This window comes from Selaginella moellendorffii, unplaced genomic scaffold (assembly GCF_000143415.4).
Source record: "Selaginella moellendorffii unplaced genomic scaffold, v1.0 SELMOscaffold_124, whole genome shotgun sequence".
Lineage (NCBI taxonomy): Eukaryota > Viridiplantae > Streptophyta > Lycopodiopsida > Selaginellales > Selaginellaceae > Selaginella > Selaginella moellendorffii.
The window spans coordinates 207,890-231,382 of record NW_003314385.1 but is presented as its reverse complement, the minus strand read 5'-3'; the positions used below and the strand labels follow the sequence as shown (position 1 = coordinate 231,382).

Genomic DNA, 23,493 nt, shown 5'->3' with positions numbered 1-23,493 from the left:
AAAAAGCGTTCCACCTAAGAGTGATTTCCCATAGACAGAATTAAAAACAAAACGAGTGGAACTACTGCTTTCTTGGCAGCTATTGTCAAGCACTCGTTAAAGGCTTCTCTCCTGTTCTCTTGCAAATTTGTGCATCTGGTAGTCTCGTTTTTAGCTTTCTTCTTGCAATTGTCTTCTGCCTTGGGTAGAGCAGTAATGAGTTGTTTCAGTTGTCCAGCAGACTTGGCAAACTACATTAGCTCATCAAAGGAACCTTTCCATTACATGCTTGGTGCTGTCAATCACTGCTTCTCCGGATCATCTCCAATATTTTTTCCTGCGTTAAGCTTAGATCCTCACGCCCGTGACTGTTATTCAGTCTTCCTTCTGCACGACTCTGGAGCTCGCTGGGAAACACGTTTGATCAGGTATCTGGCGGCAAGCGCCTTGTAGCGGCGCTAGAGGCAGTCGCTGGGGTAGAATCCGAGGCGCTGACCATAGCATTGTTGCTAAAACAAATTTTGCTGAAATGTTTCAACAGTGTCAAACTTTAGCATCCAAATGCCTGTTACATGATGTTTTATGATCATAATAATTTTCATTTCAAAGTCAGGTTTCTTAGCATCCAAATGCCTGTTACATGTTAAAGAGTTTTTCCCTCTGTTAGATGTTTTATGATCATAATAATTCTCATTTCACATTCCAGATCCCAAGCCAAAAATATGAATATTCTAAACACGAACAGAGAATGTGCTTCAAGCACAAAAAAAAAGGGTATAACTTCGCATTTCAAAGCCAATACTTACTTCCAAGGTGGGGACTGCAGTGACAAACGAGGGTGAGATCGAAGAGAAAACGGCAGTAATAAGCAGAATTAACCTTTTCCGGACTGGGAGGGGACTTTGGTCTTGCGGCTGGAGATTGTGATCTGGCACTGTCTACGTTATATGGACCCGGCGATCCTGATCTCGATGACACCATTGTTGTTAAATGGCTCTTCATCCGGCAATCCTCCTCCCTCGTTGTCGGAAGTGGTCCAGTACTGGTAGATCTCATGCTGCAAAAGAGATTTAAAGAAAAGGTTGCTACGTGGTTTTCGCAAACTTACCGGTTCCATGGTGGTACGAAAGGCCGCTTCGAGAGTGGATTGTGAAGTACAAGATCCCTTAAAGTGTGCGGGGAGATCACTGGAAAGTCTGCAGCAAAACAAACCATCAAGCAAGGTTCATAAAAAAAACTGTCTCTGGTGTTTACCAGGATACTCGTCTGCGAAAGCCAAACTTGCTCCTGATTTGAGACTATATCTGTAAGCAAAAGAACAAAAGCAAAGACTTCGGAGCTATTCGTTCGTCTGCGTACCTGGGAGATTTTCGTCCAGCAAGCGCGCGAATGAAACCATTCTCCCCGAGCTCAAGCATCTTATGCCGCATGAGCGCATTCTGCTTTCTCAGACGTGCCATCTCCACGTCTTTCCTCTGTCCACCTGGAGCCTTTAAACAACGACTGTTATGCTCGACAGAACACTTCGAAAAAACACTTTCATTACCGGCTTTTAGAGAGTTCTGGTAAGCCCGAGCTTTGGAACGATCAATCCGCAACACAAGGTAAAACTTGTCTCCCAAAGAGCTAGCCTGCAAAAGGACTTGCCAGGGCCAATGTAAGTCCCAAACCAGCTTGTTATACCGAACGGGTGTCGCCGTCCATGTACAAGAGCGTCCAGAAGCAGCCAGTCTCAGCCCATCTGAGGTTGCAATCCCCAAGCACAACTTCAATCATGTTTACTGCTTTCTGGCTGGAAAGGGGAAAAAAACGAAAGGAGAGTCATCAACCGAATAGCTGCTACATCAAAGCTCAAACACTTACGCAGGTGAAGGAAACACGCAGAAGCACAGCGTTCCCAAACACGCACTTATCGGGCCTGACGTCCAGCTGCATATCACTGGCCTTAGTTCTCGACAAAACAAAAGAAAGAGAGAGTTCTAAGTACCTCGAGAAGATGTGATTGACCATTTTGATCGTGTCCAAGTACTCCTCGGCAGTCACAAAGTCCTCAAGCTTCGCAACCTTGTACAAGTCCGCAGGATCAAACGCACCACCATTGCTACCTGGTACGAACTGCGCGGCTATGACAATGGGATCTTCGATTGCATACTCGTCGTAGTACCCCGAAACTTGAAGCAACTCGGCCTTGAGCCTCTTGGGACCATCTTTCACACCAAACTTTCGGACAAGTTCCCTCATCAAGTATGATGGATGGATGTACTCGATCTCGCTCTTGCAAATCGGGCACCTGGAACAGTCCAACTAGGAGAGAGCTTTAGCTGGAGCTCGATACAAGGTAGAAGAAAAGAAAGAACGAGAGCTTACATCTTTTGGCGTCCCATTTTCCTTCGAAGGCATCGATTGCAAAACACATGCCCGCATTCGATCTCCACCGGATGCTTCAACACCTTGTGGCACACCGGGCAATCGATGAAACTGATGGGCTTCTCCTGCCGCTTCTGGAGCTCTTTCTTCTTCTTCGCCGCATTCTTGTCCTTCTTGTCCTTCTTGCTCTTGGAGGCGCCCTTGTTCAATTCCTCCTTCCTCCTGGATTGCTGCGGCATGACTGGCACTCACCGAGATGGAGGACGATCGTAGCGCTCGCGCTCCCGCATCAAAACACCGTCCTCGCCGCCAAAAGGTTGCAAACACTCTTTTTAGGGCTTCTTGGCGAGGAAGAGACGTGCCACGTCACACTACGCTTTTATGCCACGTCATACAAGAAAAATCTTTGTTACTTCACACATTAACAAGAAGAAATTACTTCCAAGTTTCTTTATCATCGCCTCCATCTCCGTCGTCTCCCCCATCGTCTTCCTTTGGATCATAGTCTTCGTCATCGCCCTCCTCGTCATCGTCCGCCTCTTCCTCCGCGATGCCATCTTCATCCCTGTTTGATCCACCAGTGATACCAGTCACAACAGCATCCAGATCACGCTCACCACCACCACCGCCACCACCACCGCCACCATCGCCACCATTGCCACCATCGCCACCATCCACATCGCCATGGCCATCTTCCTTGGCGGCCTCAAATCCCGCGCCTTCGTTTGCAGCTGGATTCGCAGGAGGAGCTGCCGCTTCTCCTCCTCCTTGGGCTGCTTTTGGATCCGCCTTGAAGATGTTAACTCTGACCCTGTTCTCGCCGAGCATCTCCAGCACGCACACGTCGTTGAGCTGCAAGTTGTGATCCTGCGCAAAGTAGCACCACCCTCCGCTGAAGGCACGCTTTGGAGGGCCGAGCCACCGCACGCCCCACGCCTTGTTCGTCGAGTCCACCATGTCAAACTCCTTGAGATCCTCCGGAAGGTGCACCTTCGCGAATTCGTTCGGAATGCTCTGCGGCAAAACCACGATCGATCGTGTGTCAGTCACGGCAAAGGAGCAGCAAAAGCAGGGAGATGGATGGCTACCAGGTAAAAGCACGGAGCGATGTTGCTCTTCTTCATCACTATCACGGTGCTCGGGTTGCTCGTCTTGAATGCCACCGCTTGTGCGAGAGCTGCCGAGTCTGCCGCAGGAACAACCTGCTTCTTTCCCCTGGAGCTCGATGATTTCCTCGCAGAACTCGTCTTCCTCCTCTCTCGCGTCTTCTTCTCGGCTGTTCCAGTCTTGGTCTCGGCTGTTCCCGACTTGGCCACCTTCTTCCTCTCTCTCGGAGTGTCATCCTGCTTCGCTGCAGGGAGAGTGGAAGTGGAATCCACACGCACCTCCAGAGCCGTGATCTTGCTCACCACCTTGCTCTTCCTCCTGCTGGGCCGCCCTTTGCTGCCACTACCCGACTCTAGCGAGCGCCTGGTGGAAGCTCGCGTTACCTCCCTCCTCTTGGATGGCTCGGTCCTGGCCCTCTTGGCAGGAGGAGCCTCCTCCTCGGCGTCCGACTCCGACACCGGCAGTGGTTGCTTCTTCTTCTTCCTCGACTCCACTCGCGCCACCGCCGCTGGGGGTGGGGCGGTCTTGGGCGACGACCTCGTCCTGGCGGACGGTCCATTCCCAATCCCCGCGGCCTTGACGATCTTGCGAGGAGTGGAAGGCTCCGCGACCTCGACGTCGACCACTCTGGGAACCTTGGAGATGACGAACTTTAGGCTCGACTCCTCATCCAGATGGACGACGCACTCCTTGATCACCTTCTCCATGGCCTCCGCCAGGGCATTTCCTCCGGAGGTGGAGCTCTTGGCTCCTCCTCCCGGCTTGGCGGATCCATCGCTGCTGTAGAGCTCCACGGAGAAGCGCCTGGCCGACTGGTGGTGGAAGACGAGCGAGTCGTTCTCCTTGATCGCGTTGTCGAGGCAGAACTGCTTCCATCCTGTGGTGAATGATCCGGAGCCCACCTCCACTTGCCAGTCGCTGCCTCCCAGCTCCAAGATCACGGTGCCCCGCAGAGCGCCAGTGGAGTACTTCTCGTACACTGGCTTGGGAATTGGCTGATCGATCACAACGAGAATTAGAGGGAAAAGAAGGAGATGGGGATTACCATTTCGGCCATGTGTGCCTTCTTCATGATCTTCGTGAAGGAGATCCTGCTGTTGGTCGCGGCCATCGCCAGTAGCTCCAAACAAAGCCCTCTCTAACCCTAGAAGAATCCCATGAGCTTAGCTTTGATCTACGGCCTGGATTTCTTAATGGTTTATGCCACGTCGGCCATCCTCTTGGCTCCTTCTGTGGCGCCAGTTTTGCTCTTCTTCTTCCAATGCTGCTGCGCTCGATGGCACAGGCGAGGCAAATCTCGCGCGCCTGGTGAAAGCGGCCGGGAATTCCAGGGATTTGTTCCAGGGGAAGCGTGCCCATGCGCTCATCGGCGGGGATCCAAAGCGATACCTGGCGCATCTCCTGGTGGAGATGTATGGCAAGTGTGGCAGTGTGGGTAATGCGGTCTTGGTCTTCCATCAGATCAAGGACCCCAATCTCTTCTCGTGGACGATTCTCATCAAAGCGTATGCCCTCAATGGGCATCTTGAGGAAGCCTGGAGTGTTTTCATCAGGATGCCACAAAGGGACGTTGTTGTGTGGACAGTCATGGTACAGGAGTACGCCAACAAATCCTTTCTTGTAGAAGCGACCGCGGTGCTGAGAAAGATGCCGGAGCACGACCCAGTTGCTTGGACTCCTTTGATTTCTGCAAATGCCCACAAGGGGGATTACACGGAGTCTCGCGGCCTGTTTGAATCTATGCCGCAGCGCACCGTCGTCTCGTGGAACGCTCTCATTCAAGCTTACGCACACAGTGGGAATCTTGGAGAGGCGAAGCAAGTCTTTGAGAGGATGCCTTCGCGTGATGCTGCGTCTCACAACACCCTGGTCGCGGCCTTTGCGGAAAACGGAGACTTGCAGGAGGCCAGGCGAGTGTTCCATTCCATTCCTCACAGAGATAGTGTCTCGTGGAATGCGATGATCCAGGGGTGCGCTTGTAACAAGCTTCTCGAGGAGGCCAGGGACTTGTTCGAGCGGATGCGTGAGAAGTCTGTGGTGACTTGGAACGTGATGATCACCGGGTATGCCGAGTGTGGCGATCTCCAGCGAGCGCTGGAGCTGTTTGAAAAGGCCGAGGTTCGGAATACTGTGACTTGGAACGCAATGATCGTCTCTCTTCCAGGAAAGATAAGCCACTCGGCTTCTTTTTTCAAAAGGATGCCAAACAGGAACGCAAGCTCCTGGAACGCGCTCATCCAGGCCTATGTTTTCAACGAGAAGCTGGTTGAGGCCAGGCAAGTCTTTGAGAAAATGCCGCATTTTCATGTCGTTTCTTACAACTTTATAATCTCTTCGTATGCACAGGTTGGGAACTTGGAGCAAGCAAAGCTTCTCTTTGATCGCATGGAACACCCGGACATTGTTTCCATGAATGCCATGCTGGCTGCCTACGCGGTGGAAGATCAGATTGGTGACGCAAAAAAGCTTTTTGACGCGATGGCGCTGAGGGACTTCATCTCTTGGAACTCGCTCATGAACGCCTACACAAACGTTGGAGACTTGGAGCTAGCAAAGGTGGTTTTCAAGAGGATGGCGCAGCATACGAGCGTGTCGTGGAACACCATGTCCGCGGCCTATGGATTCGGAGGATCATCACTTGCGGAAGCCAAGTTTATGTTCGACAACTCGCCGGAGCAAACAGTGATCTCGTGGACGATCATGATGGCCGTGTATGCTTACCACGGTCAGCTGACTATGGCTAGAGACATATTCGATGGTTTCCCGAACGAGAAGAACGCGGTTACGTGGTCAGTCATGGTAACGTCTTACGCCCAAGCCGGAAAGATGGAGCACGCTAGAGATCTATTCAACAGGTGTCCAACGAAGAGTTTGCTGTTGTGGAACTTGATGATCCAAGCTTACGCACAAGATGGACACTGCCGTCAGGCGCTCGAGATTTTTCACGTGATGAACTTGGAGAGCTGCCCGACTCCGGATGAAGCAACGTTGCAGATAGTTCTTGCCGCTTGCAGCTACGAAGGCTACGTTGATGGAGGGAGGGACTGCTTCATTTCAATGCAGCAGGATCACGGGCTGGTCCCAGAGGTGGAACACTTCTGCTGCATTGCCGATTGTCTGGGACGAGCCGGGCTGCTAGTGCAAGCCGAGATGCTGATACGAAGCATGCCGTGCCTACCAAACTCCGCCGCCTGGACGTCACTGCTGGGTTCTTGCAACCTCCATGGCGACGTTCAGCTCGGAGCCAGCATCATGGACAACTTTTTAGAGCTCGAGGAGACGGCAGCTCCATACATTCTTCTGTCTAACATCTATGCCACAAATCCTCGTTCTCTGAACATAGAGAGCCGTATCAGTTGGATGCCGAAGAAATGGCAGCAACGAAGTTGGCCGTGATGTGTTTGGCCATCCTCCAGACCTGGATAGTGAGCTGTCTTCTCTGACACTGGTGATAAGATTGTTGGTAAGGAGAAATTGTGGGCTATGACAATTTTTGTGGAATGAAAAGGATCCTTTCGGATGGTCTCTCAGCTTCTTGGACACGCTGGTTGATCCACATGATGGGAGCTCATGAACAATGAATCAGTGTTAGCACATGCCTACATTCTTACGGACTACATAATTCCTGAGGGCATTGTTAAAGTTTCATACTTCCAATTTGTGTTTTACCTCATTGCCAATACTGTTAGGATCCTATGGGTGATCATTTGATTTCAAGGCCTTTCCTATTTTATTATCTTGAGCTGGTGTCTAACAATTCTCCCCTATATAGATAATCATCTCTTAGGGTTTATTAAACTTTAGTTCTCCCTTTAGATCCCCTCCTTTTATCCCTTCAAAATATTCTTACTGGTTTGCCATTAGAATCTAACTAAGCTTAATGACAATGTTAGTATTTTATCCTTTACACCTTAAATTAACTGGCTAAAGAAGTGGTCACTTAATTGCACCTTTTCTTATTCTATTATCGTGTTTAACAATTACTACAGCTGTAGAGGGGGGCGAGGAAATGATGGCACTCCAGTGTTTGTATTCATCTGTGATAGAATATGGCCATGCCAACTGAAGCACATGGACTAAGGCCAACCACAAGTGCTGAGGTGGATGATATAGATGTTAATGAGATTGGATGATAAACAGCCATAGCAATTGTCACTACAGTATATTTGAACCCATCAGTCTCATGCTTCTTAGGGCTGCTGTAAGACCTTCTAATAAACAGTATATGGATGAATGAATGAATTATTATTTAGGTTGTTTTCTACATTCTTGCAAGCATTCACTCATTGGCATTTGTTCTAGGTGAAGTTTGTCCTCTCAATATATCTCATGTTCTAGAGATTGATAAACACAAATTGCCTGTATATTTTAGACAAAATACCATCATAGAGCTTGAGAGATTAATTTCTTTTACATGTTATGCAATTACCAAACATATCATAATCTTTATGTGTCATACAATTATTTTGCATGTCATAATCTTTACATGTTATGAAATTCCTAGCAAAATAACCTCCCAACATTAATTATGAATCTATAATCAAAGCCTATTGATATTGTACAATGGAATGATCACATATTGTGGAATTGCTCACTATCAAGCATCCACATTCCACAGCAGGATAGAAACCATGAAGAGATCACTTGAAAATTGCTGAATATCAAGTCCTTGCATTGCCTCTAGAAAAGAAAAGCAAACTAAGACTTTAAAATGACACCTTTATAAATTTTATCCACATGCTAGAGCATCGATCTGCTGGAGAGGCTTTTCATAATAAAGTCTCCATAGAGAGAGTCCTGGTCTTGCTCCTTTGGTCGTTGGGATACTATTCTTGGCTCACTGGGATATTGATCAAGAATAAGATACTAAGGTGGCTATTCTATGGGAGGAATCAATTATTAACTCTTTTATTTTTATGTGCAATAGTTGCAAGAAGTTCCATTTTCAGATTCTGAGCGTTTTTTTTTGCACAACGTTTAGTCTTCCTCATCTCCTCAGTTCCAGGCATTTGCACGATCAATGTACAGCAAGTTTCCTATGTAATTTTCTTAACATGCTTGCAGGTTGTTTGTTGCCACATCAATAAGCTCCCAAGACTTGAGCTTGAGAGATTAGTCCATCTGAAATTTCATAATTAAAGTCCCTCTTCTTCAAATCCATTTTCTCCTTTAAGAAATGTTATAGTGTTGATGTGGGTCTAGAAAGTGCTAACTATAAAAGTAATTCAGTATTAAAGCCAAATATATTTGGTTTGACTTATTATACTTTGTCTTACACTTGCAAGCCTAGTTGAATTGGGAATGGCTGGTTGCCAATTTGGCATCTTTCATGCTGCTAATAATCCAAGCATATCATTATGTTAGGATATTATCCTTTACACCTTATCCCAACTAGTTAAAAGGGATTAATTGATTATAGAGCCTTTTTTTATCCTATTATACTGATTTGGTGCTTAACATGCCTAGGGAATGATCATCCATGATCATACTTAAGCACAATCATAACATTGGTATCATAGCTTGGTTCAAGAATATTTTAAAAGAATATTTGACATAGTGGATTTATAAAGAAAACTGAAGTTTGGTAAATCCTAAAAGGATAGTGGAGGTGGATTAAGAATGATTTGGATTATCATTCCCTAAGCATGAGGTTAGGATAATAGAATAAAAAAGGGCTCTACAATTCATATAGTGTAAGGGATAAGATCCTAAGATTATTTCAATTCTAGTGGTTAGTGAGTGAGGCAAGAATATTTTGAAAGAATATTTAACATGGTGGATCTAGAGGGAGAAATAAAATTTAGTAAACCCTAAAAGAAGTATGGCATAATGGATTTGAAGGGTGGCCTAAGTATGATCATGGATAGTGAGGGGAAGATTTGCTTTAGGGTGTAAGGGATAGAATCTTAACAAAAAGAGCCTATTCAAGGGGTTAGAAGCTTCATGATATAGACTAATTCTAAGAATATTTGACACACGCAAACTCTAGGAATTGGTCAAAGAATTCCAAGAGTGGCTTGGAATTCAAAAAGTGAAAAGATTGAGAAGGGAGTTGTCAATATTTAAATTTTAGTAGAAGGAAATTTTACACTTTTTGCAAGTATGTCTGGAACATAACTCCTCCAAGGCTGAAGACATACTTGTGTTTAGCTGTCCAGGTAACATGTCTAGATCTTGAAGAATTAAATTAGCTCTAGTGGAAGAAATTACTACTGCTCCCTCTTCAGCATTCAATCATGGAGAGCACTCCATGATCACAAATTAGTAACAAAGAGATGCTACTAAATAATTGTCATTATGTTGCAAGAGTACAGAAGCATTGTCACATGTGCTAGATGCCTATTCTTCAATCATCACCATATTATGAATCATCACATGAAGCATTGTGTTTGTCAAACTGTGGGGTGTATTAATAGGATGTGGGTAGTCACATTAACAGTGTATCATATATAGTGTAAATCCTTGTCTTGTATGATGTCCCAGTGGAGTCTCTATTGCTCTTGAATATGTACCATCCTCTAGATCTGGACAGATCTGGGCACCATCATCAATCTGTTAGTGAATTATATTGAAAGAGATTCATTAAGGTTTAAAGATATGGGCATTTTTTTTAATGATTAAGGGTATTAAAAGTAAAAAAGTCTTTACTTTTTGGTTGACTAGATTGTTTTTTAATTGATTAAGGGTCTTCTATAGTGGAAACTGAATTCAAAGTGGACAGATCTATCAATCTCTTCACCTAGCACTAGATTTGACTAGAGTCTAGTGGAATACATCATCGGGGCAGCAAAAAACTCCTCCACTACTTCTTTGACATTGAATTATGGAGAGCAAGATGTTACTAAACAGCTGCCATCTAATGTTACAAGAGCACAGAGACTAATGCTGGTGATGAGATTGGTGGTGGTGTCATAAGAGAAGTCAGACTATGTACCATGGATGAAATGGATTGATCAAGTTATGATAAGAGTACCAACAATGTATGCACTGGAGGTCTGTATGTCAAAGATCCAGGCAATGTTATTATGATCAGGAGCCCATTCGCCAGTGGCCAATTGAGCATGAGTAATGACACATCGTAGAGACTAGCATGTGCTTCTTCCACACATCGTAATCCGCCATTGCCATAGCTGAGCTCTCTCTCCTCCACAAGCTTAATTTAAATTATGGCATATGCTAGGCTCCTTTACTGTGAACCGTCTGTCTCTAGACTGTTGACTGGCAGTGACGGAGCTGAAATTAACTTCATGGAGACTAGTGTATATTATATAAATCATTACGATAAGAACCAGTTGATGACTGGAATGACTATCCCATCAACACCACCAAGGGTGTGGATTGGGTCAGATGGCTAAAAAGACATTGCCAAAACACGAATTTTCCCAGACCTTGATGTCTTGTGGGAGATGAACATCAGTTTTTTTTCTGTTAAAACAAGAGATCAATAGCATGAGCGAAATTTTACGCACCTTGGGTAGAGTATGAAGCGAGAAAAGGTTTGTGTTTTTTACTCTTTTCATGCTGGTTGCGGCGGCATCTTGTTCTCTCGTGCTGTAATCTTCGAAGAAACTGGAAACCTCAACTACTACGTGCTTACACTGCAAGGATGGGACTTCTCTGGAGCCAGAGCTTCCAAATCGTTAAAAGCTTGGAAGGAATCCATATTCGTGGCTAAAAGGTAGGCACTGGTGTTCTTAGTTTTCCTTTACTGAGCTAGCCATAGTTTACTGCTTGCACATGTGGAAGACAAAGTTGAAAACTTGAGTCAGGCACGAGAGCTTTGCAAAGAGCGGCAGCCATTCAGCCAGAAACATTGTGGTCCATCAGAGAGCTCTCATGGAAGCCCCCTGGTGTGCTCCTGGCACTCGTCTATACACTCTCCAGGTTATTAATTTAACTCTTGATGAAAAAACGAACAAAAGAAGTTGGTTAAAGAAGAGGCACCATCGTTCCATCTCCCAGGACATCATTCACTCTCAAAATCTTTTGACTTTTAACACAAAAATCCTAGCACTCATGGAATTTATTCGGTAAAGGTGGAATTCATCAACGAATTCAAGGAATAAGTGTCATGGCTTAGAGTTTGTGAGCTAAAAGTGAAACAATTTGCAAGAGAATGATGTCCCGAGAGTCGGAACAATGACACCTCTTCTCTGAGAACTCAAGGGAGATCTTTGGGGTGTGAGGCTGTGAAGTTTAAAATTTTCAGGCAGTTTATGGTAAATTTGTAGATCTTGGAACGTGCTCATGTTTGGACCTTCGAACTAAACTGGTTTACAAGACGAGAAATTGCGCTATACAATTGCGACGTACTGTGGGCATGTTAATATGGGACGACTACTCACATCCCACAAACACACGAGAGACCATGGCATGATCCACTCAAGAGATTGCCATGATAAATGCAATCCTTGTGTCCCTTGAACAACACTGGATCCGAGTATACTTTGTGCTGATCCTCGTGCTTGCTAGTGTCTTTGCAACAGTTCGGACATGATGGCGATGATTGAAGGAGAGGCATAGTAACATCTCTATTGCTCGTTTGTGATCATGGAGACCCCTGCTCTCCATGATTACATCCCGAAGGGGAAGCAATGGAGGAGTCCCTGATAGTGCACTCAATATGTTCTGCCATCCTCCAGATCTGGACAGTGTGGTCTTCTCCGACACTGGTGATGAGATTGGTGGTGGCGTCCCAGGAGAAGTCGTGGACTATGTCCCAGTGTCCACCGTGGATGAAAAGGAGCTCAGGTGGTCCGTCTTCAGCATCCTCGGCGCTCTGTTCTTCTCCAATCCTGCATTCACGGAGGCCAAGTTAATGTTAAACTATACTTTTTCACAAGACCACCTTTTCACGTCCCAAAGCATGAGCCTGTGATCTTCTGCCGACGTAACCAAGACACTTGGATGGTTGGGACTCCAGTCGACGCGTACAACCGCGGTGTTATCGCACGAACTAGTTGCAAGACAAAATTCATCATAAGGATGATAGGCCAGTGACTCCAATGGGTCTAGGTGAGCACGCACCGCAACCACTGGATTGAAAGGATCTCGTAAGTCCCACGTACGCATCCAGCCTGCTTCGTCCGCGGTACTAAAGATGTTCTCGTGTTTCGCCGCCCAGGTAGCTTCTCGCACTGGAGTTTTGTGCTGCTTCCATCGAAGAAGAACTGTGAGCAAGGATAAAATCTTTTCCAGACGTACCGTGTAAAACGAGATCTACCAGCGCTCACATCCCACACGCATACGAGGCCATCGCGTGATCCACTCACAAGGTTGCCACATCGGAAGGGAGACCACGGTCGCCTTTGGTGTGCCCCTCGAGTAGCATCTCCGGTTGTGCCTGGGAGATCACTTGCGACGGCAGGCCGCCGGAATTCTCGGGCTTAGTGGTGTCGAAGATGCAAACTCGTGACGTTTCGCCCTTGGTGGCGACGATGGAAGGGGTTTGTGGCATGTAGCGAGCTCGATTGACCTGACCTTCTTCATGCTTGATCCATTGAGTCATCTGGACCTATTCCACACACTCACAAGATCTAGAGGTCAAGAGAAGCGGCCTTACCCAGTTCTCATGGATCTCGGCGTCAAGATCGGCTGGGACAGCGAGCTTGACGACGAGGACACAATTCTCGAGACAATCGTGGGGATCATCCAGCGCCTTGGATCCAAGCAAGATCCTCTGGTGACTCCGTAGGATTTCAAATAAAGGCATATCCTAAGGTCCTTTACTGTGAAGCCCATCTAGACCGTTGCCTGTATTGGATTTAAATTTTCGCGGGTAGAGAATCTTCATACGGATTTTCTACTACTAAGTAACTTCTCCAACTTGAGCTTGAAGAAATAAGAGTTTATCAAGACGAGAAATTGCGCTATACATGGTTAATGAGACGAGATCTCACCACACAAGACCATGGCATGATCCGCTCAAGAGATTGCCATGACAAAAGGAAACACGGCCGCCGTCCTTGTGACAGATCGGATGATACTTGAGCTGGTAGGCTGGGAGTAGAGCGAGTGACAGCAGCAGTGCCTTCGTGCTCTTGCAACGTTGACGCTGTTTTAGAGCTCGAGGAGACTGTTGCTCGTTCTCTGATCATGGAGAGGAAGGGATCTCCACCCTGGATGGCGAAGAGCCCTTCATAGTGCGCTTGATGTGTTTTGCCGTCCTCCAGATCTGAACAGTTTGATCTTCTCCGACGCTGGTGATGAGATTGGCGGTGGCGTCCCAGGAGAAGTCGTGGACTATGTCCCAGTGTCCACCGTGGATGAACACGAGCTCGGGTGGTCCGTCTTCGGCATCCTCGGCGCTCTGTTCGTCCCCAATCCTGGATTCACCGAGGACGAGCAAAAAAGTTACTCTATAGATTACTGTTTTTCACAAAGGCCACCTTTGCACGTTCCAAAGCATGACCCTGTGATCTTCTGACGACGTAACCAACACACCCGGATATTTGGGACTCCAGTCGACGCGTACAACCGTATCCCTAGATCAAAATGGATTGATCGAAGAGAGGAACATTATTCGACCAAAGAGATCACTTACCTGTGACCGACGAACGTGTGCATAGGCTGGGAGAGCGCGCGTATGTCGAAGATCCGGGCAGTGTTATCGCACGAACCAGTTGCGAGACAGAATTCGTCATAAGGATGATAGGCCAGTGACTCCAATGGGTCTAAGTGAGCACGCGCCGCAACCACTGGATTGAGAGGATCTCGCAAGTCCCATGTCCGCATCCAGCCTGCTTCATCCCCGGTGCTAAAGACGTTCTCGTGTTTTGACGTCCAGGTAAGGTCTCCCACTGGAGTGTTTTGCTAAGAAAAAAACGAGGAAAAAACTATGAGCAAGCATCAAATATCTTTGCCTCATGAGGTCTACGTACCGGGTAAGTGATAATGGGACGAGACGATGATCCAGCGGCGCCCACATCCCACACGCAAACGAGACCATCGCGTGATCCACTCGCGAGGATGCCACATCCGAAGGGATTCCAGGATAAACCATGGCCACCTTTGGTATGCCCCTCGAGTAGCATCTCCGGCTGGGTCTGGGCGATCACTTGCGACGGCAGGCCGCCGGAATTCTCGTGCTTCGTGGTGTCGAAGATGCAAACTCGCGACGTCTCGCCCTTGGCGGCGACGATGGTTGGGCATTGCGGCATGTAGCGAGCTCGATTGACCTGGCCTTCGTGCTTGATCCATTGAGTCATCTGGACCTAGGATGGGGCATTCCACATCGAATTTCAGCCTCATCGGACAAAGATCAAGAAACGCAAGAAAGACATGAAAGGAAGGAGGAGGGGGGCCTTACCCAGTTCTCAGGGATCTCGGCGTCAAGATCGGCTGGGACAGCGAGCTTGACGATGAGGACGCAATTCTCCAGACAATCTTCGGGATCATCCAGCGCCTTGATTCCAAGCAAGATCCTCTGATGATCAGGGAGCCACTGCGCCGACGTCACCGGCCAATCAAGAGCATGAGTGATGATCACATCGTAGAGATCTGGCGTGTGCTTCTTCCACAGATCGTAGTCGGCCGTCGGCGCCATAGCCGAGCTCTCTCCTCTCCGCGCCCTTTAGGGCTTAAGAGCAATTCAAATTATGGGTATATCCTAGGCTCTTTTACTGTGAACCGTCCGTCTCGGCACGCCCATCTAGACCGTTGCTTGCCTCGGATTTAGATTTTCGAATTTGACGGTGGTTCCCGGGCTTTGCAACCTCGATGTCTTGCGCGAGATGAACATCCGCTTCTTGATACGGCTCTTTTCCCTGTCGATCTTCCGCGCGCGCTTGAAAAATTCGCGAGCGACGTCGTTGTTCCCGAGCTCAAGCTCGATCAGGCCGGATTCCTGGGTCAGTGCCAGTTTTCTTTGTTAAAACAGAGAGATGGAGAATAGTCTATAGATTTTACTGACCATGAGCGATGGAGCATTGTGAGGATCAATTTTCCGAGCAGCTTGCAATAGTTTTCTCGAAGTCTCAATGTTCCCCTGGCTTTTTTCCAGGCGAGCGTATGCCTGTGATATGGTGACGACATGGTTTTCGAGCAAAAGAGGAAAAACAAATCGCCACGACTAACTTACTTGGAGACAGGGAACGCTTGAAGGATCGATCCGAAGCCCCTGTTCGTAGAGCACTCGAGCACCTTGGTGGTTCCCCGATCTCTCCTCCAAAAGACCCCACGACTGGCCAAAACAAAAGTCTCGTGAAGCCAGTGAAAAGAAATCTAGTGACAAACCTGCCAGGAATAAATATTCTCTGGAGAGATCTCCACACATCGTTGGTATAATTTTCTAGCCCGGTTCTTGGACTTGGTGGTGCCAATGAGCGCTTCTTGATGAGCCCATGCCTGTTTTGTATGGAAAGAAAATAAGAAGGAACCTTGGAACTAAAAACTTTGGTTCTACCTGGAGAGTGTATAGATCGTTGGTGTTGACGAGATAAGCACGGTAGAAGAGCTGCCTCATCTCTCGAAACTTGCGTTGGCTTGCCTCGAACAAGGCCCAAGCCTGCCAGCACTTTGCATCGTGTGAGTCCGCCTTGACAGCCAGCCGAAAGTTGGAGCGCGCCAAGGAATAGTTGTGAGCACGGGCTTCCATGAGAGCTCTCGACTGATGAACCACAGCGTTTCCGGGCTGAATCGCTGCCGCTCTTTGCAAGAGCTCTCGTGCCTGGCTCCAGTTTCCAACTTTATCTTCCACCAGAGCCCACGCGTGCAAGCCGTAAACGATGGCTCGCTCGGAGTGGTCTTGCAGCTGGCGAATGCACCTTGCTCAGTATAAAAAAAACTGGGAAAGAAGAAGACGAGTGCCTACCTTTTCAGCTGCGCGTATGGATTCCTCGAACAAAACTCGAGCTTTCAGCGAATTGGAAGCTCTGGCTTCGGAGGAGCCCCATCCTTGCAGTGTAAGCACGTAGTCGTAGTTGAGGTTGCCAGTTTCTTCGAAGATAGTTATTGCACGGGAGAACAATGATGCCGCAGCTGCTTGGTTACCTGGTTAAGTCGAAGGCTCACACCCAGCATGTAAAGCGGAAAAAAAAAAACGAACCTTTTCTCGCTTCAATGTATGCATACTCAACAAGAACTCTAGTGTGATTGGGAAACTTTGCATACAACTGCAGGAAAAAAAAAAAAGAAAAATAATTAAAAAACAAAGAAAAGAAGTAAAAATACAATACCTGCTGAATTGCCGAATGCGCTGCAACCAGACTTCCTCTTAAAGCTTGCTGTTTTATCCTTGAGACTTGCTCTAGTATTTGGGCCTCCTCAGCCTCACTGGGAACATAAACTTCTCGGCTACCGATGAGCTGCCTAATCTCTTGCAAGGACTCGGGCGACGATTCTTCCGAGCGTAAAGGCCGAGTTACAAGTCTCAAAGGCCTGCTCCGGTCTGCTTCATACGTGAAATCCTGCTCGTTAATTCCATCTCTTCCAGCAGAGAAGCGTACTTGGACTGCAATCCTTCGTTGCTTTTGTAAATGGCTGGGCCTCGAAATGAAGATGACATGACAAAGGCTGTGCTGCTGCTGCGTGAAGCTCCTTGGGCCCGGTTTGTCAGCTCCAATGCGATGCTCTACGCAAAGAAGAAGCTCCCTGACCTGAATCAAAGAAAATGTATTGGAGAGCGCTCTTGATACTAAAGAAGAGTATGCTAAAAGCTTGCCTGGACGAAGCCGCCAGTGTTTTTGGAGCCGCTGCTCAAATGACACAGTCCCATGGTCCTATACTTGTCGTTGGAGCTCCATGCCGAGACCCTACAGTGCTTCCATTAGGATAAGCAACAGATTAAACTTAGCTCCACGCACTTACCAGATGAGAAGCCAAGTGTAAAAGTAGCGACAGCAACATCTGGAAGACGAAGTTAGCTTAGCGTTACTCTTTGAGATGACCAATGCTGTTAGACAAAAGCACGTATGGAGCAGAAGCTTTCAAGCCCAGAGTAAACATGGAGCCTGCTGTTCTTGTGGCACGCTCGACATCGCCTTGGACATGGCAAGCACTGAGAAGAGCTTTGGAATCCGCCATGCCGCTCGAGAATGGCATGTTTTCTACGAGATCTTCGGCGTCTTCCAATTGTCCTGCTCGACTGAGAATGTCCACCATGCAGCAGTACTGCTCCCACCTCGGTGTTAAGTTGTGGTCTTCGACCATGGAGAGGAAAAAAACTCTGGCCTCGGCGACGAGACCACCGTAGCTGCACGCTACCAATGCATTGGTGAAGCCAACGTCCGTGGGTTTGCTTCCACCATCGAGCTCCATCTCGCGGAAGAACTCGAGCGCTTCGGCGTAATGGCCGTTTTGGGAGAGGACTGTCATGATCGCGTTCCAGGATATCGGGTTCTTCACTGGAGTGCTGTCAAAAACCAGTTTTGCGTTCTTGACATCGTTGCGCTGAGCGTATGCAACGATCAGAGTGTTCCAGGAGACCGTGTCTCTGTCCGACATGTCGTCGAAAAAGAGCTTCGATCGCTCCAAGTCACCCTCTCGAGCGTAAGCCGCCATCATCGTCTTCCTCGACACAAAGTCGTGCTGCGACATTCTCCGGTACGTAGACTCGGCACTCTCGAGGAGATTGTGAATGGCGTAAGCGTGAACCATGGCGTTCCACGACACAACGTCCCTCATGACCATGGAGTCAAAAATGGATTTCGACTCTTCGAGATTTCCTCCCTCGGCATTGGCGGAGAGAAGCATGTTGGTGGAAATCACGTCCACCTGAGGCGCTCGATCGAAAACCTTCTTTCCTTCCTCAAAGTGGCCGTTTAGAATGTAAGACTGCGTCATCGAGTTCCACGAGATGATGTTCCTGTGTGTCATGCTGTCGAAGATGGCCCTTGCGTCACTCAACCTCCCTTTCTCGGCGTACGCGATCAGCATCGAGTTCCACGTTGCCATGTCGTGCTTGGGCATCGCGTCAAAGATCTTTCTCGCTCGACCGACTTGGCCGTTCTGCGCCACGGCATTGATCAAAATGTTCCACGAAACAATGTCCTTTTCCTCCATTCGATCAAACATGCTGGCCGCAACGTCGAACTGAAAGTTTTGGAGGTAGCCTTGCATCATAACCAGCCACACCACTCGAGCATGGTGGGGCATCTTGCCAAAGAAGTTCTTGGCGGCCTGGAAATCGCCACACCGCATGAGAGCCGAGATGATGGTGGTCCAAGACGTGGAGTTCTTCTCAGGCATTGTGAGAAAAATCATCCTGGCCTCGTTCATATACCCGTTCTTGGCATGGAACCCAAACAGACTCGTCCACGACACGACGTCCGAGAAGGGCAGCCGATCAAAAACGGCCATCGCATCTTGCAAATACCCGTTTTGGGCATATGCAGTAAGAAGCACGTTCCAGCTCGAGATTGTTCTGGCCGGCATCTCCATGAATGTCTTTCGTGCATCGTCAACTTTCTCGTGCTCCCCAAAAATCTGCAGGATAGAGTTCCAGGCAACAACATCGCGCTGAGGCATCAAATCAAAAGACTGTGCTGCTTTCTCAAGTTGCCCGTTTCGGGCATATGCATGAAGCATGATTGTCCACGTAAACATGTTGATCCCGGGCATCTCATCGAAAATGCCGCGGGCGTCGTGGACACTGCCAACTTTCCCATACATCTCCACAAGCAAGTTCCAGAGGAAAGGATTCCCGGACGCTTGCTCGCTCCTGGCAATCACGGAATGGATGCGCTTCCCTTCGGCGGAATCCCTGGCTTCACCGCACGAGCGGATCATCTGGGCGAGCTCCTGGACATGGTGTGCCGAGAAGCAGCACAGCGATCGTGTCAACACCAATGCCGCGGCTGGAGATGATCCAGGCAGCGAAAATCTTCGCATAGAAAGAAATACCCAAAGTTGGAAATTTGCTAACAGTTTATTACACTTGTTTTTGTCAAGAAAGATCAAACAAATCGTTTATAGTGGCTGGTTTTTTCAGCCGTAGAGTGGGCCTTGAGCTGGGAGAGGTCCTGGCGATGGCAGTGGCGATCCCGGGTGGTGATGCTTGTGCTTGCAAATGTTGGTCTTCATGTGTACATCGTCGCCGCACTTCTTGGAGTGGAGGCAAGCGAGCTTTCCCTTGCAATCGTCGTGTTTCTTGCAAGAAGATCCACACACGCCGAGCTTACTGTTCTTGCAGATGGTAGTCTTGAGATCTGGATCGTCGGCGCACTTGTGGCCGTGCATGCAAGCCAGACGACCAAAGCAATCCTGGTGATGCTTGCACGAATCGCCGCAGTGTCCCAGCTTATGGGCAGTGACCTCCACCGAAGAGAAGGAGAAAACCAAGGCCATAGCGCACACCATCAAGACAACCATCACCGAGCGCTCCATCGATCGATCTAGCTATGTATCTAAGATCGACCAAGGAAGAAAGGAAGGAGAGAAGAACTTGGATGAAAGTATGGAGTGAGAGCTTCTTTTTTATAGTCGACGTGAAGACAATTAACTGGACGACACTGGCAAGGAAGATCACGAGCAAACATTTGGCGGCTTGCAAAGCTTGCATTGGCTGTCACATTTGTCTCGAGACCACGGTTCCATTTTGTCTACCTTTACCTTCTTCTTTTGTCTACTTTGTTCGAGCTCGATAAGAATGATCAAGCCTTGGTCTTCACAGCAACGGGGCTGGACACCGTATGCCGCCCATCCGTCCAAGCTATGGATCCAAACTGCCAGCTTTTACCGTTGGAGCTGCTCGAAACAGTGACTGTGAAGGAGAGCGTTGCTCCTGGGGAGAATGTGAGCGTGGTTGGCTCCACTTTCACGCTTAGCGTCGATGGTGTCTTGACTGTTACTTTGTAAGTCGAGGAGGAGGACGAAGAATCCACGCTCGTCAGGTACCTGGTGGTGGTCTGCGTGCCGCTCAAGCTCGGGAAGGCGATGGAAGGATAGTTGAGGTTGGAATTCTTCTTGGAGCAAGTCGTGTTCTTGCTTCCTGTGATCATCCTGACTTTGCTCTCACTGTAGCCAGTGGCACAGAGGTAAGCGACGTAGTCGGAGGGTGTTGTGTCGTAGACCAGTCCTGGACTTAGAGATCTCGAGGGATCGATCTGGCCGGCGCCATAACCAAATGGATTGCTCAGGCTTCCATCATAGTCGAGTATGCCTTCTTTCTCGTCGTCTTGAGTTGTCGCTGGAGGGTTCAAAGACTTGTATGAGAACTTTGGAGTGGTAGAAAGTTAAGTTACCTGTGGTCATGATCGCCGATCTTAGAGCCGCAGGACTCCAAGAGGGATAAGCAGACTTGAGCATGGCCAATGCTCCCGTGACGTGAGGACACGACATGGAGGTTCCAGAGATGATGTTATACTTGACATACACGGGCTTGGCCGTGTCGTAGTTCTCATAATATGCTGGAGCGATATCCGACCAGGCCGCAAGGATGTTCACTCCTGGAGCAGTAACATCGGGCTGCAAGAAAGATCATGATCTTGATCAAAACCTCGGAATTTGCAAGCTTGTACCTTGATTATATCCTGGCTGATGGAGTTTGGACCTCTCGAAGAGAATCCGGCAACTACTGGAGCTGGATTGTTAGTTTCTGCCACCGTCGGTGTTAGTGTAGCGACTGGCGTGGTGGTGCTGTTCATGTAGGATAGCAGCTGGTCTCCCACGGCTTTTTTCACGATGGTCGTAGGCAAGGGGAAGTAGCTAGCGAGATCTGCGTAGAAGTCGTTGATGAGAATGGCGCCAGCGGCCTTGTTCTGCTGCAACCATGTCACAATTGTTCTCCTGGAAGCGTAGTTGGGGTCGAACTGGCAGACGACGATCTTGTTCTTGACTTGCTTGGCATTTAGACTGGCTGGATCACAGGTGCTGAAAAGTAAGCTGTGAGCAACCATTGGAAAGAAAAGAAAAAGAGATTTTGAAGCACTTTCACCTGGCTTCTGAGGCCCGGATAGATTTGTTAGCAGGAATTGAAGAGCCAAGGACGAGGCTGTAAGGTGGTTTCTTCTGAGCTTGAAAGCTCAAGGCCGTTCCCTGCGTAGTAAAATGAGAAAGGTGACGCCAAAGTTTTTGCTCACCCGAAGAGTTTTTCCATCTCCGAGATAGATGTCGGACGAAATGGACCTGTCAATGGTGCTTGCTCCGACCGTGACAATCCAAGGGGCCGCGTTGGAGACGGACGATTCGTCGGGACCAGAATTCCCAGCAGAGCAAACGACAGTGATGTTGTGCTGGATGGCATGGAAGGCTCCAATCGCGATGCCATCCTCGTCGTAGCTCTCCGGCGAGCCACCAAGCGAAAGTGATAGGAGATCCACCCCGTCGTTCATAGCGTCATCAAAGGCCTTGAGGATGTCTGACACGAAGCAGCCGACGCTCCCACACACTTTATACACTGCGAGCCTGGCGGATGGGAGTCCACCCCTGGCTGTTCCACTGGCAACACCCTCCATGCTCGCGTTGGAGACGACGCTGCCACCCGCGGTGGATGCGGTGTGTGATCCGTGGCCTTCGTCATCTCTGGCGCTCTCGGCGTTGTAGAAGCGAGCTCCGATGATCTTGCTGCAGGAAAAAAAGATAATCTAGTACGGTACAGTTTTACTTGAACTTACTTGTTGCAATTCACGGCCTGCGTGGAATTCACACCGGTGTTATTGCAGAATCCTTTCCATCGGCTGGGAGGAGATGACATTCCATCGTCGCTGAAACTTGCAGACTCTGGCCATATACCTGAAGCAGGAAGAGGTATCAATTCCCAGGCTCTTCTTTCAACTCTTCAATCCATGTACCTGTGTCCAGCACGCCAACAATGACATCGGCCCCCTCTCCAACTTTGCCTCTTGAGTACAAGAGCCCCGTCGAAAAAGTTTCCAGGAATTTCCAGGACCGTGTTGTATGCAGCTGCAGAGTTTTGCTCGGGAACACACTGACCACGTCCGGCAGTCCTGTAATTATGACCAGAGCCAAGAGAATTGAATCATCCGGGAGAAGAGCTTTTTGCGATGGCTTGCCTGCTACGGCTTTTGCCTGCTTAGCGGTCATCCTAGCAGCAAATCCATCAAATCCATGCTTGTAGCTGTACACGATCTCAGGGGACTCTACTTCTCTGTCATGTAAGTTTTTAAAGTCAGTCCGGGCTATACTTTGGAGCACGATCACTTCTTGCCTGCTTGTGACAGATGCGAGAATCTTGCTGTGTCTTTGGACCAGCTCCAAACTCTGGCGACTGCCTTTTCCACCGAGATAGACGATATAGATCTGCAAAAAAAGAACAAGTCGTAAATATATGCAAAAGGATGCCAGTGGAAGTACCTGACGCTCGTCATCGATGCCTGCAGCCTTGTTCGACGAGAGGATGCTGAGAATTATGAACAAGAGGCCAGGCACAGCAGTGATGGCTGTCAAGGCCATTGTGGCTTCCTTCGCTTTGCAAGTTTGGATTTTGGATGGTCCCGTCCCGGTTTTATAGTGACCTCAGTGTAGAATGAGCAGGTCGAAGGCGCTACGGTATTCTCGCCGTGGGGTCGCACTTAGTCCAGTGTGGGAGCACTCGTTAGAATTGGTTGTCCACTGACGAGAAGAAATACTATTCTTCCCGTGCTTGTGCCCTCCGGAGCGTGAAAGAGACGGTGAGCAATCATCGTCGAGCGAGCGCTGCCTTTTCGGTTGAGACGGCAACTTCGCTGCCGCGCCAGTTTGGTCGCTTCGAAACACGCCACAGAAACTAAAACTTTGGGTGACGGACGGGAGAACTTGCATGTGGAGGTACGACTTTGGCCTCGCAGCAAGCATCTAGAAACTCTTCTTTGTTCGTGGCGTGTGCGGAGATTTGCTTCAACCCGGGGTCAAGTGCCAGTCGCGCAGAGCTTACTTGAATCCGAGAGACTTGCGTGGTCAAGTCAGGGTAGTCGCCTTGATCTTCTCCGCATTAGAATACATTTCTTAAGCAGCCACGTTGCTTCTTTCCTTCCCACTTTGTTACTTTAACATCACAGCTGCGCAGCGCACACTAGCGATGTGTGTGCCACAGCATGATAACACTCCCGAGCACGCAAAAATTCCTTTTTTTTCATTGCGGCTGCGCATTCAATCCATCTCCAT

At 48.4% G+C, this 23,493-nt stretch overlaps 6 protein-coding genes across 8 annotated transcripts; 1 reads left to right on the top strand and 5 right to left on the bottom strand.

Moving 5' to 3' along the window:
* Positions 1-2,738: 2,738 nt before the first annotated feature.
* Positions 2,739-4,604, bottom strand: LOC9644472 (B3 domain-containing protein Os11g0197600). The gene is made up of 3 exons (XM_002991778.2): positions 4,499-4,604; positions 3,435-4,448; positions 2,739-3,360 (listed from the first exon to the last, which is right to left on the bottom strand). Exons 1-3 carry the CDS (start codon positions 4,562-4,564, stop codon positions 2,782-2,784), a joined length of 1,659 nt encoding a protein of 552 aa, XP_002991824.1. The 5' UTR covers positions 4,565-4,604; the 3' UTR covers positions 2,739-2,781.
* A 49-nt stretch (positions 4,605-4,653) lies between these two features.
* On the top strand, positions 4,654-6,849 carry LOC112342942 (pentatricopeptide repeat-containing protein At4g02750-like). The gene has a single exon (XM_024665608.1). It carries the CDS (start codon positions 4,654-4,656, stop codon positions 6,847-6,849), a length of 2,196 nt encoding a protein of 731 aa, XP_024521376.1.
* A 5,124-nt stretch (positions 6,850-11,973) lies between these two features.
* Positions 11,974-12,784, bottom strand: LOC112342941 (probable histone-binding protein lin-53). Its single transcript, XM_024665607.1, has 3 exons — positions 12,751-12,784; positions 12,302-12,623; positions 11,974-12,248 (listed from the first exon to the last, which is right to left on the bottom strand). The coding sequence occupies exons 1-3, from the start codon at positions 12,782-12,784 to the stop codon at positions 12,002-12,004; spliced, it is 603 nt and encodes a 200-aa protein (XP_024521375.1). The 3' UTR covers positions 11,974-12,001.
* A 495-nt stretch (positions 12,785-13,279) lies between these two features.
* On the bottom strand, positions 13,280-15,011 carry LOC9644141 (probable histone-binding protein lin-53). The gene is made up of 5 exons (XM_024665577.1): positions 14,762-15,011; positions 14,334-14,666; positions 13,997-14,265; positions 13,842-13,937; positions 13,280-13,778 (listed from the first exon to the last, which is right to left on the bottom strand). The coding sequence occupies exons 1-5, from the start codon at positions 14,996-14,998 to the stop codon at positions 13,547-13,549; spliced, it is 1,167 nt and encodes a 388-aa protein (XP_024521345.1). The 5' UTR covers positions 14,999-15,011; the 3' UTR covers positions 13,280-13,546.
* Positions 15,012-15,024: 13 nt separating this feature from the next.
* On the bottom strand, positions 15,025-19,011 carry LOC112342940. The gene is made up of 11 exons (XM_024665606.1): positions 17,503-19,011; positions 17,260-17,375; positions 17,114-17,204; positions 16,629-17,048; positions 16,499-16,565; positions 16,265-16,443; positions 15,857-16,204; positions 15,688-15,798; positions 15,533-15,634; positions 15,365-15,466; positions 15,025-15,298 (listed from the first exon to the last, which is right to left on the bottom strand). Exons 1-11 carry the CDS (start codon positions 19,009-19,011, stop codon positions 15,104-15,106), a joined length of 3,240 nt encoding a protein of 1,079 aa, XP_024521374.1. The 3' UTR covers positions 15,025-15,103.
* Positions 19,012-19,847: 836 nt separating this feature from the next.
* On the bottom strand, positions 19,848-22,989 carry LOC9644471 (subtilisin-like protease SBT4.12). Of its 3 annotated transcripts, none has more exons than XM_024665576.1 (9): positions 22,559-22,987; positions 22,404-22,498; positions 22,182-22,337; positions 22,005-22,122; positions 21,471-21,954; positions 21,326-21,426; positions 20,910-21,261; positions 20,634-20,856; positions 19,848-20,578 (listed from the first exon to the last, which is right to left on the bottom strand). In XM_024665576.1, the coding sequence occupies exons 1-9, from the start codon at positions 22,801-22,803 to the stop codon at positions 20,043-20,045; spliced, it is 2,310 nt and encodes a 769-aa protein (XP_024521344.1). In that variant the 5' UTR covers positions 22,804-22,987; the 3' UTR covers positions 19,848-20,042. The 3 variants fall into 3 exon arrangements, with proteins under 3 accessions (XP_024521344.1, XP_024521343.1, XP_024521342.1); XM_024665575.1 differs by having other exon boundaries at positions 22,182-22,498; positions 22,559-22,650; positions 22,705-22,984; XM_024665574.1 differs by having other exon boundaries at positions 22,182-22,498; positions 22,559-22,989.
* Between the last annotated feature and the right edge of the window lie 504 nt (positions 22,990-23,493).